At 47.4% G+C, this 18,493-nt stretch overlaps 1 protein-coding gene across 1 annotated transcript in view; it reads right to left on the bottom strand.

Annotated features, from left to right (window-relative positions):
• Positions 1-18,493, bottom strand: part of chd5 (chromodomain helicase DNA binding protein 5) — a 43,140-nt gene that overhangs the window by 21,885 nt on the left and 2,762 nt on the right. The window contains exons 2-10 of the mRNA XM_062546072.1: positions 13,975-14,126; positions 5,016-5,219; positions 4,655-4,773; positions 3,779-4,020; positions 3,319-3,434; positions 2,915-3,071; positions 2,118-2,284; positions 1,573-1,791; positions 243-449 (exon numbers count right to left, since the gene is read on the bottom strand). Coding sequence (XP_062402056.1) covers positions 243-449; positions 1,573-1,791; positions 2,118-2,284; positions 2,915-3,071; positions 3,319-3,434; positions 3,779-4,020; positions 4,655-4,773; positions 5,016-5,219; positions 13,975-14,126 — 1,583 coding nt within the window. The remainder of the gene's footprint in view (positions 1-242; positions 450-1,572; positions 1,792-2,117; positions 2,285-2,914; positions 3,072-3,318; positions 3,435-3,778; positions 4,021-4,654; positions 4,774-5,015; positions 5,220-13,974; positions 14,127-18,493) is intronic.

Below are 18,493 nucleotides of genomic sequence, written 5' to 3'. Positions count from 1 at the left end.
CAGTGTTGCATTTATATCCTGCTGTCTTGCTGTCTCACACGTATATGCAGTTTCAGTGCTGCTGGTTTAACTAAAATGTATGTTCCCTAGACAAATGTTCTACTACTTTGTTCTACAACTATGTTCTACCACTATGTTCTACGAGTCTCCTCTCAGGTGGAGAGTGTTGTGTGACCTGGTCAGGCCTCAGGTGTTGCGAGCGAGCTGCTGACTCCTGCTTTCTCTCTCCCTCTCTCTCTCACCTGCAGCTCGCTGACCCAGGAACAGTGCCAGTAGGAGAGGCTGGCCCACTTCACAAACAGCATCCTCTCCGGGCGACCCTTTAAGGGAGGCTTGGCCAGGGGGTCCGCAGGCTCGCCGTCCGGCCCGGGGGGTAGATCCGGGGGCAGGGGAGGGTCGCCCCACATCCAGTGCAGGATCTTCTGCACCTTACCTTTGAGCGGGGGACACTAGAGGAAATGTCGATAGTAAGAGTTGATGTGAGTGAAATGCAATGCATTCCCAACGCTATACAGAGAGAAAGTGTCTGCTTGTTCAAAATGCAAGAATGACAAAGCAGCCAGGTGCAATTTCAAGGAGATAGCGAAGTATGACAGCCGAAGATAAATGGCTGTGTTGATGCGCTTCAGTGAAGACAAGACATGAAGGTTGAATAGACAAAGAGCTCCTTGGGAGACCATTTCTGCTTTTGGTGACGCATGCTCTTTTTTCACTACCAAAACAAACAATGACTCAGAGAGGTGATTTGAATGGAATTGACAAATGGAAATGATCGTTCCCTGTCATTTAGACTTCATTAGCCTGCACTGAAAGAATCTCCTTTCAAGAAAATACAGCAGTAACTAGTAGTAGTAGGTAGTTAGAGGATAGAACGATATTCTGTACGTGCCTAAAATTACATTGGGACTTAGGGGCCCAACAATTGAGAAGCAAGACTATTTTAAGAAGCATAAAAGAGTGAGCTCCAACAGGCTTTTTTAAAAAGTGCTTGTTCATGTGTACAGTATATATTTCAAGATTTAGACTTGAATGTAATTAGCTAACTCCGCCCACTTCAGGTGGTGTTAGTGGAACACCTGACCTCATACACCTGTCTGAACACCTTCCTGTTAAATTGACTTTGCCCTGATGAAGGCATAGCCAAGGTATTTGTAATGATTATTCATGATTAAGCCTCTGAATTAAAGCTTTTTTAACTTTTTTGGAAGAGAGCCTTGGTCAATTCACCTATAATCATTATAGGCCTTTACAGGACTTGAACACAGCCTTTACCATGCAGCGAGGACACAGCCCTTACCATGCAGCGAGGGCACAGGCCTTACCATGCAGCGAGGGCACAGCCTTTACCATGCAGCGTGGGCACAGCCTTTACCATGCAGCGTGGGCACAGCCTTTACCATACAGCGAAGGCACAGCCTTTACCATGCAGCGTGGGCACAGCCTTTACCATACAGCGAAGGCACAGCCTTTACCATGCAGCGAGGGCACAGCCTTTACCATACAGCGAGGGCACAGGCCTTACCATGCAGCGAAGGCACAGCCTTTACCATGCAGCGAGGGCACAGGCCTTACCATGCAGCGAGGGCACAGCCACTCTCCGTTGGGGATCTCGGGGAGGGGCGGGTTAAGGCAGTGGATGTGGTACGAGGAGGGGCACGTGTCGCAGCACAGCAGCTCGCCGCCGTCCTTGCACACCCGACAGAACTCCATGTGGTCGTCCTCCTCCTCGCCCACCGGCTCCTCTTCCTCCTCCTCCTCGTCCTTAGGCTCCCACTGTATTCCCTCCTTCTCCTGAGGAGACAGAAAGGAGATCGATCTCACGGGGTGAAGTGGGGGAGTATCTGCGTGGGGAGTCCTCTGACTTCCATACTAACAGGTCATGCCTTTCCTCTACATTTGGGTGGTGAGGTGGAATAATGTGGCTTGTGGATGCAGCGTAGGCAGACCAGATCGTAGGCATGAGGATGGGTGGATGTAGGGAAGAAATTTTGGTCGAGACTGGCCTGCAACCAAACACACATTTGACAGCTTTGGCTAATCACTGCATACATGTGTGTGTGTGTGTGTGTGTGTGTGTGTATAGAGCTGGCCCCCTCCCAGGTGTCCTGCGGTCTTACACAGTGGGGGCAACTCCACTTGCCCTCGGGGGCCTTCTCCAGTTCAGGCTCCAGGCACACCAGGTGGTAAGCGCGCGGGCAGGTGTCGCACAGGATGATCTCTCCACCCTGCTGGCACACCTCGCAGTAGTCCTGGTGGTCCGTCTCATAACCATCGCCATCCTCTCCTTTGGGGACACACACACACACACACACACACACACCAGATTAAACCTCACATAAATGCAGGCAATTACCATGTCTATGATCTTCATAACCATCCTCCCCTTTAAGTCTGGCGGTTTTCCAGAATCCTGAATGGCTTCATCCCCATCTCCCCATGGGATGACTGACTGGAAAACTAAACCCACTGCTGATTCTGTGTCACCAATCACCATGTTTCAATCAGCTCTACTTTTTGAAAAGCTACAGTGTGTTTGTGCAATCTTTGTGTTTGTGTGTGTCTGTGTGTGGTGAACGTCAACTGTGTTGAGGTCAAATTTCAGAGAGTGTTCCAACAGCTTCTCTGATGCCTATTTCTTAGAGGCTCCCTGACTGTTAGAAATTGAAGAGAGAGAGAAGCTGAGAGGAGCGAACGCCAGGACTGTAAAGCTAAACGGTGAACGGAGGACCACTGGAGACCTTGAAACGTCTCGGCCTGTTTGCGAGATCGCGTTACTTTGGGCCATCTATTAAATAAATTCCCTGTCCACTTCTGACAGAGGGGCGGCGGGGGAGAGAGTCCAGCCCCTGCAGCTGTCCACCGTTCTGCGCTGGCGCGCGGAAACGAGGCGGGAGACGAGCGAGAGGGCACTCACTTTTCCTCTTCTTGCGGCTGCGTCGGGCGGCCGCGGCGGCCGTCGGTGTCGTCGGGGGCTTCTTCTTGGGCGCCGCCGCGCTGTCCGAGAGGACGGAGGCACTGTGGATGCTGACATCATCTGGGAAGTCCGACTCATCCAGGAAGTCTTCCTCGCTCTGAGCGGACACAAGAAAGCTCAACCCCCTGCAGCTAAACACCTCAGACCCCTCCAACTACCAACAGTAAAATGCATTAACTATTAACTAATTACTAGTAAATAGAATTTAGCACATCAAATAAGTTCATTACCATCAAATATATTCATCTGTGTTAATATATGTGACTGAAACAAACAAACACACTAGAATTTTGATGGCGGGTTTGTGTGTGGAGGTGAAAGGAGCAGGCTAAAGCCCATCTTACCGATGATGCCTTTTTCCTCTTGGAACTTTGGCCTGACTTGGATTTGGTCTTCTTGCCTTTGCCCTTCTTCTTGGTGTCCTTCACACAGCTTTTGCTCTTCTTTCTAACCCCGGGCCCTGAAATCCAGTCAAGATGAGAAAACAACCGGCAGTAATCCTTAACAGATCCACATACGGCCCCGTTCACATTTCAGGGGATCGATGGGACTTGGAAGGGGTTTTTTTTCTTCATGTTTTTGTGTTTTTCCCCTGAGCAAAATGTTACCATTTGCATGTGGAATGTTAAATACTCACAGCACTACAAGGGGAGAAGCAAATACGATGTGAATTTAAACTTCCAAGTAGCTCTGACACTTGAAACAACCTAATGAAATATCGTATCTTAGGCTTTTCTATTACTCTGACTTGCTGTGACAGATCTGTGAAGCTACTGGACAGGCCAATCGTGCTTTCGTTCTCACCTTTTCCTTCTTTGGTTTTGGCTTTTCTGATTGGCCCTGGCTGCAACGCCTGCTGGACGCTGCTGAGGGAGATGGGCGGCGACACGGTGACCGTTTCCACGGCAGCGGCCACCGCGGCAGCCACGGCCGTGGCAGAGGTGCCCTTGAAAGGGTTGTTGGCGCTGAATTCTCGCCACTTGGCCCCCAGCACCGTCATCATCTTAGACATGGGGATCTTGGGGTTCTTCTTGGCAATAAGGGGCCTGGGAAGAGGAGGGTATCGAGGGCAAAGACCCTACATGAGCTCAGCGCATTGTATTAGAGGACAGATCAGGCAGAAGCTCAGGCAGTGTACTGCCCTAGTGGCTGTTGTGTGTGTGTGTATGTGTGCGTGTGTGTGTGTGTGTGCGTGTGTGCGTGTGTGTGTGTGTGTGTGTGTGTGTGTGTGTGTGTGTGTGTGTGTGTGTGTGTGTGTGTGCGCGCCAGCCAGTCAATATCCCCCAACTGCTCCCCACAATCCGGCTGGCACCTTGGGTTTGCCTTTGCCATTGTGAGGCATGTGTGAGAAAATGTGTGAGCTTGGGGATGGTCTACAGCTTCTGGTGACCAATCTCAGTGCAAAATGCAAATCCTCATGAACTCAGTGCTTTTTTGTTTTTTTTTAGATGATCTAACAGCTTCTGTTGAACAATCTCAGCGCAAATCCTCGGTTCATCTACAGTGCAAGTGGGCCAAATTCAAACCAAATCAATCACACTCTTAAGATAACATTTCTGGCACTATTTTTGGACAAAACAAGCTCAAGTCTCCCACCCAGCTGGCTCCTCTTTTGGAGGCAGCACACAAATAAACAGCTATTCCACTGGGACCAGACGAGCGGCGGCGCTGCTACTGTACCTGAGGAACTGGCTGAAGGCTTTGTAGTTGGTGATGGTCTTGTAGTCCTCCTCGGAGAAGGCGTACTGCACATCCTCCAGACCCCACTCCAGCATCAGCTGACTCGAGGACTTTGGCTCCTGAGGAGAAGGAACAAAAGTCCCAACACATAAAAACACCACACACACCTGCATCTAGTCTTTGAGGGGCAACAGGAATATCCCAGGCCTTATCACAGGTCAGACATGTTCCCTGTATTGGAATCACTTAGGGTCAACATCATCTGTTATTTGTGTTCTACAGTACATTAAAACCTCAAGACAATCTTTAGAAAATTCTAACTTTTTTTTTTTTTTAATTTCCATTACGTAACATACAGTACCTTCATATTCCCATCGTCATCATCGTCGTCATCTTCCTCCTCCTCCCTCTTCCTGCGTTTGGTCTTCTTCTCTTTCTTCTCCTTGGGCTTCTTCTTCTTCTTCATCGAGGCGTAGGTGCTGCTCTCGCTGCCGGACCTCTCTCGCCCTCTGTGGTCGTCCTCGTCTCTGTCCGACGTGTCCTCGTGCTCGCTCACAACGGGCACCTGCGGACGATAGCTAAATCAAGTACCCGTCTACCCCACGGGAATGGACGGGTCTGTTTTGGTGTCCTTGTCACAGACTCGTCATCAGGAGTTGTCAAAGGGCACAGACACTCCTCACCCAAAGGCCCAGGCAGGGCCCGTAGAAATGGTCTATTGGTGGTGCCTGGTTGTCCATAGCCCCAGAGATGAACATTGCAGCAGGACAAACAGTCAAGGCAGCATAACAGTAATTTCCCGCATATAAGCCGCATTGTGTATAAGCCGCAGGACGGTGTTTTATGCGAGTTAAAAGAAACAAAACCATATTGATACCATTTTAACTGTCCCTGTGTATTACCTCATTCATAGCTGAAGAAATTTTGCCAAATCAATATATAAGCCGCGGCTAATAGTCGGGAAATTACGGTAACGTTAAGAGTAAAGAGAGTGGCTACTTCCTGTGTGTTCGAGGGATCAATCACACCTATTCAGACAGTAAACATGGACTCAAATTAAATAAAGTGTCCTAAGGTTACTGAGCTGTTATTCTATGTACACTAAGTTGATCATTTAGGCATGTGTATGTGTGCTTTGAATAAGACAAATACTAAAAGAAAAAAATCATAGACTCAAGCGAAGAGATCTTTTAAATGACATGTACAACTATGGCTCACTACCAAACAAGGGGTGGAACACTACAAATGTATTACAGGACAGATCAGGCAGAAGCTCAGGCAGTGTACTGCCCTAGTGGCTGTTGTGTGTGTGTGTGTATGTGTGTCTGATTTGAGAGACGTGCCACGGCCACTTTACCACCGTCAGCTCACGTCTTTAGTAGCAGTAGCACACCAGGCCAATCTTATTAGTACCTCTGCTAGCATTGCCATGGCTACATCTGGCCATTAATGAGTGTGATCGAGTTCAGCCTAGAGCTTTGAATAGGCACGCCAGTTACCACCAGGGAAAAAAAGGAATAAACTGTATGTATGTGTGTGTGTGTGTGTGTGTGTGTGTGTGTGTCTCAAAGATGTGAAAGTGCAAAAATGGAATTAACAGAGAGGGAAAGAGAGAAAGAAAGAGAGGGAGGGTGAAGAGAGAGAGAGAAAATTGAGGAGTAGATTTGCATATGTATGTACACATTAATGACTTTGTGTGTTTGTACAGTATGTGTGTAGGAGAGCTGCGTGTGTGTGTATGTGTGTGTGTGTGTGTGTGTGTGTGTGTGTGTGTGTGTGTGTGTGTGTGTGTGTGTGTGTGTGTGTGTGTGTGTATGTGTATGTGTGTGTGTGTGTGTGTGTGTGTGTGTGTGTGTGTGTGTGTGTGTGTGTGTGGGAGAGCTGTGTATGTGCATTGTTACCGAAGTAAATGAGTGTGTTTGCGTAGGGGTGTATGTGGGGGGTAGACACATACACATGCCTGTTGTTCTCCAGCTGTGCTGCTTTCATCCTACAGTGTGTGCGTTTGTGTGTACAGTATGTGTGTTTGTGCTTGTGTATGTGTACGTGTACAGTATGTGTGTAAGTGTGTGTATGTCTAACACATACATGTTGACATGTCTGCCTTGTGTGGGGAGAGTCATGTGCCCATGGCAACTTTGTGCATTTATGTGTCTTTGTGTATTTTGTGTATTGTGTGTGTGTGTGTGTGTGTGTGTGTGTGTGTATTTTGTGTGTGTGTGTGTGTGTGTGCGTGTGTGTGTGTGCGTGTGTGTGTGTGGTGTCGTGTCTGGCTTAGCAGAGCGGGTTGGGCCTCTAATGCGGCAGAGCGCGCAAGCCCAACCAGCAGCCCATCTGTGTTGCTATGGCGACCAAACTGTGCAGTGTCTGGTTTTCTCTCTCCCTCCCTCTCCTACACCCATTCTCCCCCTCTCCCTTTCTCTCTCTTTCTCTCTCTCTCTCTTCTCATTTTCTCTTTCCCTTCTCTGCCTCTCTCTCTCTTTCTCTCTCTCTCTTCTCATTTTCTCTTTCCCTTCTCTGCCTCTCTCTTTCTCTCCCTCACCCACTCCCTCACTTTCTCCTCTTTCCCCTCCATCTATGTCACTGTCCTGCACCTACTCTCCCTCTCCTTCTCTCCTCTCTCTATTTCTCCTCTCTCCCTCTCTCTCTCTCTCTCTCTCTCTCTCTCTCTCCCGTTCATTCTGCTGCAGCTGCCAATGGAATGGCGCCATCCAATCACATGCGTTTGCATAACGAGCTTGTTATGCAGAGGCTCCATGCTTGCAGTGCCTGTGTTCTAGAGCCCGTCTAGACAAATCTCATTTACGCACCGAGGGGAAAGAAAGGAGAGAAGAGGGGAGAGAGGTGGCAAGGGGAGGGCTAGGTGAATGAAAGAAAGAGACAGAGCGAGAGAGAAAGAGAGGGAGGGAGGGAGGGAGGAGAGTGAGCAGAGCCACCTAAGATGCAGAACTAGAAGCACAGAGGGCAAGCCAGAGAGGAGAGAGGGGTGCAAGGTTTCACCAGCAGAGGAGAGAGAGAGAGAGAGAGAGAGAGAGAAGAGAGAAGAGAGAGAGAGAAAAAAAGACAAATGTTAATAGATCTGATGAGTGCATCATGACGAATGACTGAGTGCAGCCGGGGAGGACGCTGAAATCAACCGCATTTCCATAACGACTCATTTGGCCTTGAACTGGTTAGATGTGAGCATCGCGCCATGTGTGTGTCTGTCTCTCTCTCTGTGTGTGTGTGTGTGTGTGTGTGTGTGTGTGTGTGTGTTTCGCTGAGCGTGTGCATCTCAAGTCACGTTTCTCACACTTGTGTGCACGCGCCAGTCACAGAGCTGCTACCCAAACGCAAGCAAGCTCATTAACGCCTGGTGGAGAAACATATAACGCCGCGGGGAGCAGCGATCCCAACACTCTCTCAGAGAAAAGACGCCGTCTTGATGCTCAGGCATCAGAGAGACAGTATCCTGGGAGTGATAATCAAGTGACTTAAAGGCCTATGTTCTTAACAATTTAACTGGCACTTAAACGCACAGTACCCAAGATGAAGAGAGACATGTCAGTGTGCTGACTTGGGTCACCTCCAGTAAACAGAGCCAAAACCGAGTCGAAAAACACAACAGTTCTTTCAAAAACGATACGTCATGAAAATCCAACTATCACAACACTCCGCATCTTGATCTGGCAAACTCTGAGGCAGTCCCACTGGTGAGACAGGAACCCGAACCAAGCAGGACCCAAAACGATTCAGTAGCGTTGAATCATGGGAATTGAGGCATTACATTTAACACTGAACTGTACTCCCTTCCTTTCTAGCCTACAGTACAACAACATGCATCTGAATATCAGAAAAGACGGGTGTTCGTAAGAGACACAGTGTCAGATTTGGTCCGACTTCAAGTTTGTACCACACTGCTGTTCAACTCTGTATGTCCATTTTCAATGACAAAATGCACAGATTGCACAGATTTGCATTTCTTCTAGTGATCATGAATGCAATACAAATATGAGAATGAGTTGGATACCTAGATGAGATTGCTTGCATGTCTATCTGTACTGCAGTGCATCAATACATTATTAGCCTCACATACTTTCTCTATTAAAGTGACAAAATGCTAATACTGTTATTTCAGCACAGTGAGATCCAGTCAAACTATTTATTCCTTTCTGATAGGACGAGAGGCATTCCATGCGTCACCACTCATCACAAGTGGTGATATCCCCAGGACATGCCCACTCAGCCGTTTTAACACTAGTGATCATCCAACAAGAGTGCTCCATTCATTCAAAGCGAGAGATCAGCGATTTCACAATGTCACATTTAAGTGAGAAAACGGAGAAAAGGTGTAGGTGTTGGTGAATGTTCAATTTAATACGAGACCTACAGACAAGTAAGCAGGCTTTACCAGAGGTTCTCAATTTGTTTGGTTCCAAAGACCCCCTGTGGGGGAGAAAATATTCCGAGGACCCCCCATAATTATAAAAATTAAGCATATGCCATTTGTATTCTCTGAAGTTGTGGAAGGTTCACTCTCCTGTGTTTGCTGGCAAGTGTGTAACTTTTGTCAACTTTAGATTTTGTATGACTTGACAACATGGTCTGTCTCAAACATGTCTTCATGTTCTAGATGGAAAACAAACCATCTAAGCAGCAGTAGATATGGTTCTTCGTTAACTAATTCAAGATCAGTGTTAATGTAGGTGGGAGCAAATCGACACAGTTTACTTGTTTTATTGGTGGAAAGGGTGATCGTCTGGATGATTTATTAAAATGACACCTTCATCATTTAAAGCATTATTATTTTGCGGACCCCTTGGATATGGGTTGCAGACCCCCAAGGACCTCACCTTGAGAACCATTGGGCTATACAAGCTACAGTACTGTATGCACAAGCCTCTCGCTGTACTTGAATCTCAAGTGGTGTTACGTTGCTTGTCCAAGGGAAATGCCAAGGCCAAGAGAAGAACTATTCTTGTGGAAGGAGGATGAACAAACAAAAATCTAAATTAACAAGAAAACAATCTGAAAACTAAATTAGTTGGTATTTGAACTGCTGTAGAATGCGAGACGGATGAGAGTGGTGTTGGAAAAGGATATCGCCACAACTGTAAATGCTTTCAGCTTTCAGCATTCAGCTTTCGACCTCGTACCTATGGCCGATTTACAGCCGTGGCGATATCCTTGAGCAACACCACTCCCACTCATGTCAATTGTTAGGTTCAAGATCAGACCAACAATCTCTAGGTTCCATCTCTAGGTTCAAAATCAACCCAAGCGGGTCTGCCTTTATTGTGAAATAGTAAATGGCACCGTATACTCCGAAGATCTTCCAAATGACCATAGTTTTTCCCTCATAAATGTGGGTCCATTTCAATGTGAAACTGAGCCAAACCTTCCTCATGTTGCAACATTGTAATAATTAATTCCCTTCTGCGAACCAAAGTAATCTAAATGCATGTCTGAAAACGCCCTTAGTAACAGTCTCAGTAGTTGTTATATATTCATTTTATATCTATTTCTCTGTTAACTGAGCCTCTACTCTTTAGCTGGTCTCGGTCTCTCCTTTTCTCTCTCTCTCTCTCTCTCTCTCTCTCTCTCTCTCTCTCTCTCTCTCTGTTTCTGTCTCTTTCTCTCTGTGTGTGTGTGTGTTTGTATGAGAGAGAGAGAGAGAGAGAGAGAGGGAGAGAGAGAGTGAACAAGCTCCCCATGGTCAAAGGCCTCCCAAAAACCTCGCTGACATCAAACTAATCTGTGATGACAAGACGTGGGCCGCCCACGTGTTGATCCTCCAGTCGCCGCTCCTCCTCTGTCCCCCTCGTCCCGTGTCCCTTTTCCTGCCTGCCTTGCTCCCTCCATCCCTCCTCTCTTCCCTCCCTCCCTCCCTCCTTCCTCCCTGTCGCTCCTGTCGTGGCCTCGGCATCCCTGCCGCGCGGCCGCCGCGCACTGACCTCCATTGATCCGCGCTCGTGTCTGACACAATACTTTGGGGCGGCTCGCGACAGGAAGTGGCAGAGCACTGATCGCCGCGCGAGACGAGACCTCGCTGCCCTCGCACAAACTGTTGGCAGGACTGGAGGGGATAGGAGAGGGAGAGGAGAGGAGAGGAGAGGAGAGGAGAGGTGGGGGGATGGAGAGAAAGAGAGATGGCTAAAGGAGAGAGACAAAGAGGGACACCGAGAAAGACGAGAAGGACACACAGAGAGAGGAAGAACAAGAAATAAACAGTGTAGGAGGTGTGTTGAGACCTTGAGGTTGTGTTGAATCAAAGAAGAGTAGAGACATACGGGCTTCACTCAAGGTGGTGAATACCACTTTAATGAAATGCCACAGAGCCCTTTTACCAGAGCTGGAAAGGGTGCAAAATAGGCACAGCTTTACAGATTATTGTCCCATTTACAGATGTGTGGGGCCCTAAGAAGAACCAACTTTTGATGCCAGGAACCTTTATGATGGATACTGTATGTCGATACCTATAAAGTACACTTTTCTTACTTCCAGGAAGCAATAAGGTGGAGCTTCTGCATTAAATGCGAGAGACGCCTCAAAGCTTCACGGAATGAGAGTGGATGTGAGTAAGTGTGCCATGTTTTGATACTGGCAGCAGGCAAGAGCGCACGGGAGAACTATTTTTAGATTAGACAAAAACAAGTCTTAACAAAATGTTAAATTAGATTACAGCAAAATGAGTGACCAACGATAAGATGAAGCATTAAATCCCTGCTCAGAGAAAGAGCCTTACTGGTAGAACCATTTGTCTCACAAATTTGAATAGGAAACTATCCGAGATTTGTTCAGTTTACATATCTTTGCTGCCATACAGAAGTGAGACCTACAATAGTAACCAAGTGACTCTGAAAGGCATGCACGTACATGTGCTGCTTGTAACAATTAATTTATTTTAAAGCAACCAGTGACTTCTGAAGACGTGCTTCGTTGTTGTTCTGAAGTATTTTTAGCTTTCTCGGAAACCTTGTGAATCAAGACGGAAAAATGCCCGTCTCATTCTTGCCACTTGTGCATTCTGAGCAAACAAGCAGACAGGGGGGGGGGGGGGGGAAGCATGGATAAAGAGAGCGGACAGCCTCTCAAAGGGTTGATAAAAAAAAAAAATTCCACAAATCCGAGCCACTACTCGGGGTTGAAATTTCACTAATGTGCACTGAAGTCTGTTCACAAGCACCAAACTCTAATTTCATTATGGGCCAAGTTAATTTGGTAATTTCATACCACATTGAAAAATCTCAGGCGCCTCAAGGGCACACAGACGGACACGTTTAAACTGTGCAGAATTGAAATCTCTCCAAAGTTGTCAAAACTCTAAGCATCATAGTAATGCATACATTAATGCATAAATGTCCATCAACCATTGCAGTGCTGTTGCACACTAGCTTCTGCAGGTCTGCTGCTTGCACCACAACCCTCGTGCTTTCACATTAGAGACTTCAAGAGTTCCCTGCTTAAACAGAACTCTGTGACAATGCCTTTGATGCGTTTTATTCATGGCGACAGTGCTCAGTGAGAGAGAAAGGTTTCGTGCTGCTGGTACAAACTCACTGTCTACACGCCATGATCTAATTGCCTCAGAAACTTCACCTGTCAGGCTGCATAACCGACTACAGCGACACAGACACACACACACACACACAGACACACACACACACACGCAGACACACAGACACACATACAGTACACACACACACACACACACACACACACACACACACACACACACACACACACACACACACACACACACACACACACACACACACACACACACACACACACACACAAACACACACACAGGGAGTGAAGGGGACACTCTACAAAAACAGTGTTTGCAAATTCCACAGCCTGAAACCAATAATATTAATAAAAAAACAGTCTGGCAGAGAAAGGGCAGGGAAAGGACACAAAGGTCAGCCAGAGAGAGAGATGTCACTAACAAAGTGGTGCTAGAGAAAGGCATCAGGAAAAATACAAGAGAAAATGGCTGAAAAGGGGCTGAGTGAACCATTAAAGTAAATTCTGACTCTGGAACAGTTTTTAGCCCTGATCTGGCAGTCCATCAGACACCATACACTCTATGGTGCATCCACTCCATATCTAAAATCTACTGCAAAAGCACTGGCTGCAATATCGACAGCACACAGGCCATCGGTGAGAAGACAAAAGAGACCCCGGGCTACATCTTAGACTTTACACTAACCCCCTCTCAAACACAGACAACAAAGAGCAATAACCCCATGTGCTACCAATGCAGACTGAAAGACTAAGTTCAAAAGCCATAACCCAGGGTGTTGTCGACCAATACGCACAGGCACAGTAAAGGAAACAAATAAGAGAAATAACCCATAGCCCTATAACATACTACTGTAGAGAACGAGAGCGAGAGAGAGAAAAAGAGCGAGAGAGCGAGAGAGAGAAAGACGCAGAGTCTGTATAGCTCACAGCCTACACCTACAAACATTCTTGTATGGCAGCCAAATGTCCAAAGATCTTTCACTATCTTAATTGAAGGGAAACAGATGTTGTTTGGAAATTAGTTTGAATCACTATTCCATACGCAATCCCCCTGAGATATGGACAAACTAGAATAGGAATAGGACAAAAAATGACTCATCAGGTTACTGTGAAGAGAAAGAAAGTGCCTATTGTTTTCCTGCTAATGCTCTGTTTGTTCCAAGCCACCCAGTTTGGCGTAGTAATTACAACCATATGTTGCTCACAGGCACTTCTTTACGTTCGATCTACTAAGATGCTGAATGCCTTTGAGTGGGTTTTCAATTACACTGAACTTGTATGCTGTAAGGTATGAGAAAGTGCATTCTGCTGTCACCCAATGCAATTCCATAACACGGTATTGAAGAACAGAAAACAACCAATTGAGAATTGGTCTGGTCCCAATCAGGTCATTTTTGCTTTCCAAGAGGTGTTAACAAACAAATCGTTAAATTAAAAGTTGTTACATTAAACTCCTATTGTATCCTATTGGAAATACAGCAAACACATATTTATTTTAAATTAGTTAGTTAGTTTTTATTGGCAGTTATTGAATAAAGAAAAGACATGTCAGTGTCAGCCACTGGTTGTGTCTAAAAGTGCCTCAATGGTGTCCCTCTATCGGTCACCGTATAAAGCCCACTTCATACAGGATAAGTGGTTGTGACTGGCGAGGCCAATTTTCGGCTAGGTGGAAATCAATTTCAATGGGAGAGTGTCCAGACAGGTCTGCCAAAGCAAATGTAATGAACTGAAAGATTCATCTGGTTCCGAGGCTAGTGGCCACCTACTTTTCCATATGCATGTCCAACGGCCCAAACCTCTCGTCTTACCTCTTTTTTCTTCTTCTTGACCTTGGGCATCTTCCCCTCTTTTAGCTTGGCCGGCTTCTTCTTCTTCTGCTCCTTGAGGGACTCGTCATCCGAGAAGAACCGGTCCAGAGGTGAAAGGGCGACCCTTCGGCCAGCACTCTCCTCATCCTCATCTAGGAGACGCACACACACACACACAAACACAAACATATATTATATTTATACACAAACACGGGCATCTTGATCGTTGCTTTGTTTATCTTTTCTAGAGTGCCGCATGTGTTCAACCCATCATCGTCCAGTTACGTCACTTAGATCACTTATGGTTCCCAATGTGCTGGGAGAGTAACTACCTTGAAGTAGCAGTCCAGAGAACTGTAATAGTCCTCCATTCCTGCAGTGAGTGCGGACACACAAAAAAAAGGCGGTCCAACAGTTCTAAGAACTATGAAAATGCTCTTCCAATCCAAAAGCACTCACAGACAGCAGCAGCAGCTGCTGCAGGCTCCATTTAAAACTGGACTCTTCTCAGATCCCCTTCAGCATCATCAAAAGAATTACAAAATCACCGTTGCTTCACATTTTCACATTTTTGTAATTGGATGTTGGGGTCAATTTTTTGATCCTCTGGATATGTGTTCTTGGGCCATGTGCCTAAACAACGATATCCAGGATTTTTGGTTAGGAAATAGTTAAAATGAGAATGTCTTTAAAGCAAGTCATGCTCCACCAACAACAAAAAAAACAAGTCTGGTTCTTCTTGCGAGCATCTGTACTGCTCCACCCAGGGGGTCAGGATTTGACTGATTAGCTTCACCGATTAGCAGGGCACTTCCTCGTCGCCATTTTCCAGAAATACATCATGTCCGGTGCCGTTTTCCCTGCGTTTTCCTCATGCTGATTGGTGGCTGTTCCACTCTCAGCTCATGCACGAGCTTAGTGTGGGCACGAGCTCTCGTTCTGTACCTTACGTCAGTCAGTAACCTGGCACTTAATTGGCTAAGTAAAACGGCACCGGAAACAAGCCTCTTGAAACGCCATGTTGAAGCCTGAAAAAATCGTTCAATTTTGGCACTTTTCACTAGCCTAGCATTCCCATTGAAATGAATGGGGGCGGGACTTGTTCACTTTCTCCAGTTCTTATAATACCTCCATGGCTCCACCCCCAGAAGGTCCTCTGGAACCAGTGATGAACCCTACTCCATTCAACCTACTCCACGGCCTGAAGAGCAACGTAGTGAGTCACCCTCATTGACTGTCTGTGCTTAGGCTGCACATCCTCTCTGTATGCATTTTGCGTCGCGCGCCTCCCCCTGCCTTTGATCAGGCTCATACAGCAAATCAACCACGTACAGTATGTGAGCTCGCCGGCGGGCACCAAATGGCCCGAGGAGAAGACCCCCAGTCTGGCTCCGCTCAAGTCCCAGGAGTGCTGCAGCGCGAAAAGGGCAAAAAACGGCAACAGCGACAACGACCCCAAAACAACTCGCGGCAGCAGGGTGGGCGTCGAGTTGGAGTCGAGTCGTTGCTGCCTGTTTACTTTCACAAAGTAAACAAGAGTGGAGGTTCTGGAAGCGATGGGGGACCTAGCGTGTTAAGCACCACTAGAACAGGTCAGAGAGAGAGAGAACGGTGTAATGGGGGGGGGGGAGGGCACTTGGTTCTCGCTGTGTGTGTGTGTGTGTGTGTGTGTGTGTGTGTGTGTGTGTGTGTTTATGTGTGTTGTTCTCGGTACAGACCTCCGGCTGTGAAATATGCAGCATGGGTATTGAAAGTCGATCAGGTCCCACCCACCCCCCCCCCCCCCACCCCCACCCACCCCCCAGCTCCAAAAACACACAACAGTGGCCTCATCATCAAAGCTCTCTGAGCCTGAGGGGAGGTGCTGGAGGAGAGGGAGAGTGTGGAAGGGGTGTCAAGAAGGAGGAGGAGAGGGAGGAGATTTGGTGGTGCTGCTGCCGCTGGTGGTGGGTGGGGAGTTCCCCAGTCTCCTGGACGCTGTCCTTAAAAATCCACTTAACCTCCATTTAGCCACCCAGGGAGGCAGGGTATGCGTGCGTGCGTGTGTGTGTGTGTGTGAGTGAGACAGAGGGGGAAAAAAAAGAGAGAGAGAGAGAGAGAGAGAGAAAAGAGCTGCCTCCTTTCTGCAGTTGAAGATCGTTTCCAGCCCCACTGGGCACTAGCACATTTACATTCTGTGGAGAGTCCCTCTTCCCGGCAAGCCAGCTTGTTGGAGGGTTTGATCCTCGCTCCCCCCACCGACACCAGCACCACACCATCCCCTGCCGCCTATCACCTTGCTCTTTGCATCGCGCATAAACATCGGCGGGTGCCTGCGAAGCGACGCATATTTAGGCCAGCGCGTCTGTGAAACCTCACAGGAGGCGCTTTCATGTCTGCCGAACACGTCTGCTGCCTGCCAGGCACGTCATGCTAACAACTCAGCCGGCTTCACATCTTCCTTTCTTTCTCCCTCTCTCTCCCTCTCTCTCCCTCTCTCTCTCTCTCAGCCCCGTGACTCTTGGTGCAGATGATGCAACAAGACGAAGGCAAAACGTCTTTTTTTCATCCTTTGGCTTCTTTCTACTTTCTCTTTTTTTTATACTCCTTTTTGGTTAAACTACTGAGATGTCCAACAGCAGCCTGTCTATTTGATTTAAGGGGGAGGGAGGCACCCTAGCCTGGCAGAGATGACGGCTCATTCTTTTTTGCATGAGCTATTCGATGAGTTAATTTTGAAAAATTCCAATCAAAATTCCCCGGAATCCTCAGACTGTACTGGGGCCATTCGAGTTCAAGTTGCCCCCTGAGAGAGAGAGAGAGAGAGAGAGAGAGAGAGAGAGAGAGAGAGAGAGAGAGCGTGACAGTCTCCCTCTCCCTCTCTCTCTCTCTCTCTCTCTCTCTCTCTCTCTCTCTGGTGGGTTCTCTGCAGAAAGCTTCCATTCAACCCACGGGCACACGGAGGAGATGTGATTGAGAGCGGATCAGGCTGGCACAGAGGGGAAAGACCCCCGTAAGCACTGCTGGCGCTGGCACGGGCATTGGCACAGCGGAGGGTCCGTCTGTGCCAGGTGTGGAGAGGATGTCTGTGTGATCAACAGAGTGATGGGTAGGGGGAGAGGGTTTTTTTTTTTTTGGGGGGGGGGGAAGGGGGGGGGGGGGTCAGGTACCTGGCACTGGGCTGCAAAAGGAATCAAGCAGTGGCAGGCAAAAAAAGCGAGTTCAGAACGCCAGATTGGAGGAGCGAACGTAGGCAGCAGGGCGGTTCTGACCTTCTATGAAGGGCTCGGCCACTGGCTCACTCCATTAACCTGGAGATTCACAGCGAGGGGTGGAGGTGGGAGGGGGAGCTCCCTCCGTTAGAAAGAGGAACATTTATGGCAGAACGCATTACTCCCCTGACAGCACGCATATGGAAATGTGCACAGTAATGGCGTCCCCAACCACTAATGTGGAGAAGAGGCTCCCCGCTCGCTCCTCGTCAGGGCTGCTATAGCTCTAATAACAGACTAATTCTTCGCCTACCCAAGGACCACAGAATCCTTGCTAAATGGTGACGCATACAATCACAGCAAAATAAACACGCGCACAGGCACTGACAATAGAGCAGCGCGCTAAACTAATAAAATCACAATTTGAAGTCAGCCGCACCACAAACCTCATGATAAATGGCTGAAATCAATATCTTAGAATAGACTATATTGGAAACAAAGAGCCAAGGCATGGCATGAGTGTGTTGGTAAAGGGAAGAGGAGGAGATTGGCTAAAACAACTGTCAGGGTGAGAGAAATCAGCACAAAAGACCAAAATGGGTCCGTATTAGCATGTAATCGGCACAGCCCTGAAAACATTAATTTGGTAAATAATTAATAACAGTCCAATTGGTGGTCTGAGTGGATTTGGAGCTGAGCAAATGTGTCTGAAATCAGTGTTTTTCTTTAGGATATTTCCAATGCACAGCTGACAGATGTCAATTTTGTCATAAAATAACTATGCGCACATTTATTCCTCAACTAGATCAAGCTGTAGCAAGGAAAGGAAATGGAATGGACTGCTATTTTCCAGCACTGTAGAAATGCTGCAATCTGCAGTGATGTCTATTTGAGGACGTTTTTTTTTCTTACCACAAGAACACAAAGGCATATATTATAAGCTCATAAATTATACGCAAGCGCACACAGTGACACATATAATGAACACACACACACAGACCCACACAAGCACAATTCCCTCTCTCAATTTCTCTCGATTTCTCTCTCTCTCACACACACACACACACACACACACACACACACACACACACACACACACACACACACACACACACACACACACACACACACACACACACACACACACACACACAGCGATGCAAAACTGATGCTTAGGGAATGGGGTGTCAGCTTCCATTGCACGGCATCCATAAATAGCCCCCCACCAATCAGTATGATGACTTCTGTAGGCACACGAAAGCCTGAGATAATCTTTCAATTTCTGACAAGGACGAAACTAAAAGGAAGCCGAAAGTAAGGGTCGTGGT

Source organism: Sardina pilchardus, chromosome 9, assembly GCF_963854185.1.
Source record: "Sardina pilchardus chromosome 9, fSarPil1.1, whole genome shotgun sequence".
In the NCBI taxonomy this organism is placed as follows: domain Eukaryota; kingdom Metazoa; phylum Chordata; class Actinopteri; order Clupeiformes; family Clupeidae; genus Sardina; species Sardina pilchardus.
The sequence above is the reverse complement of the archived record's forward strand: the minus strand, read 5'-3'. Positions and strand labels throughout refer to the sequence as shown.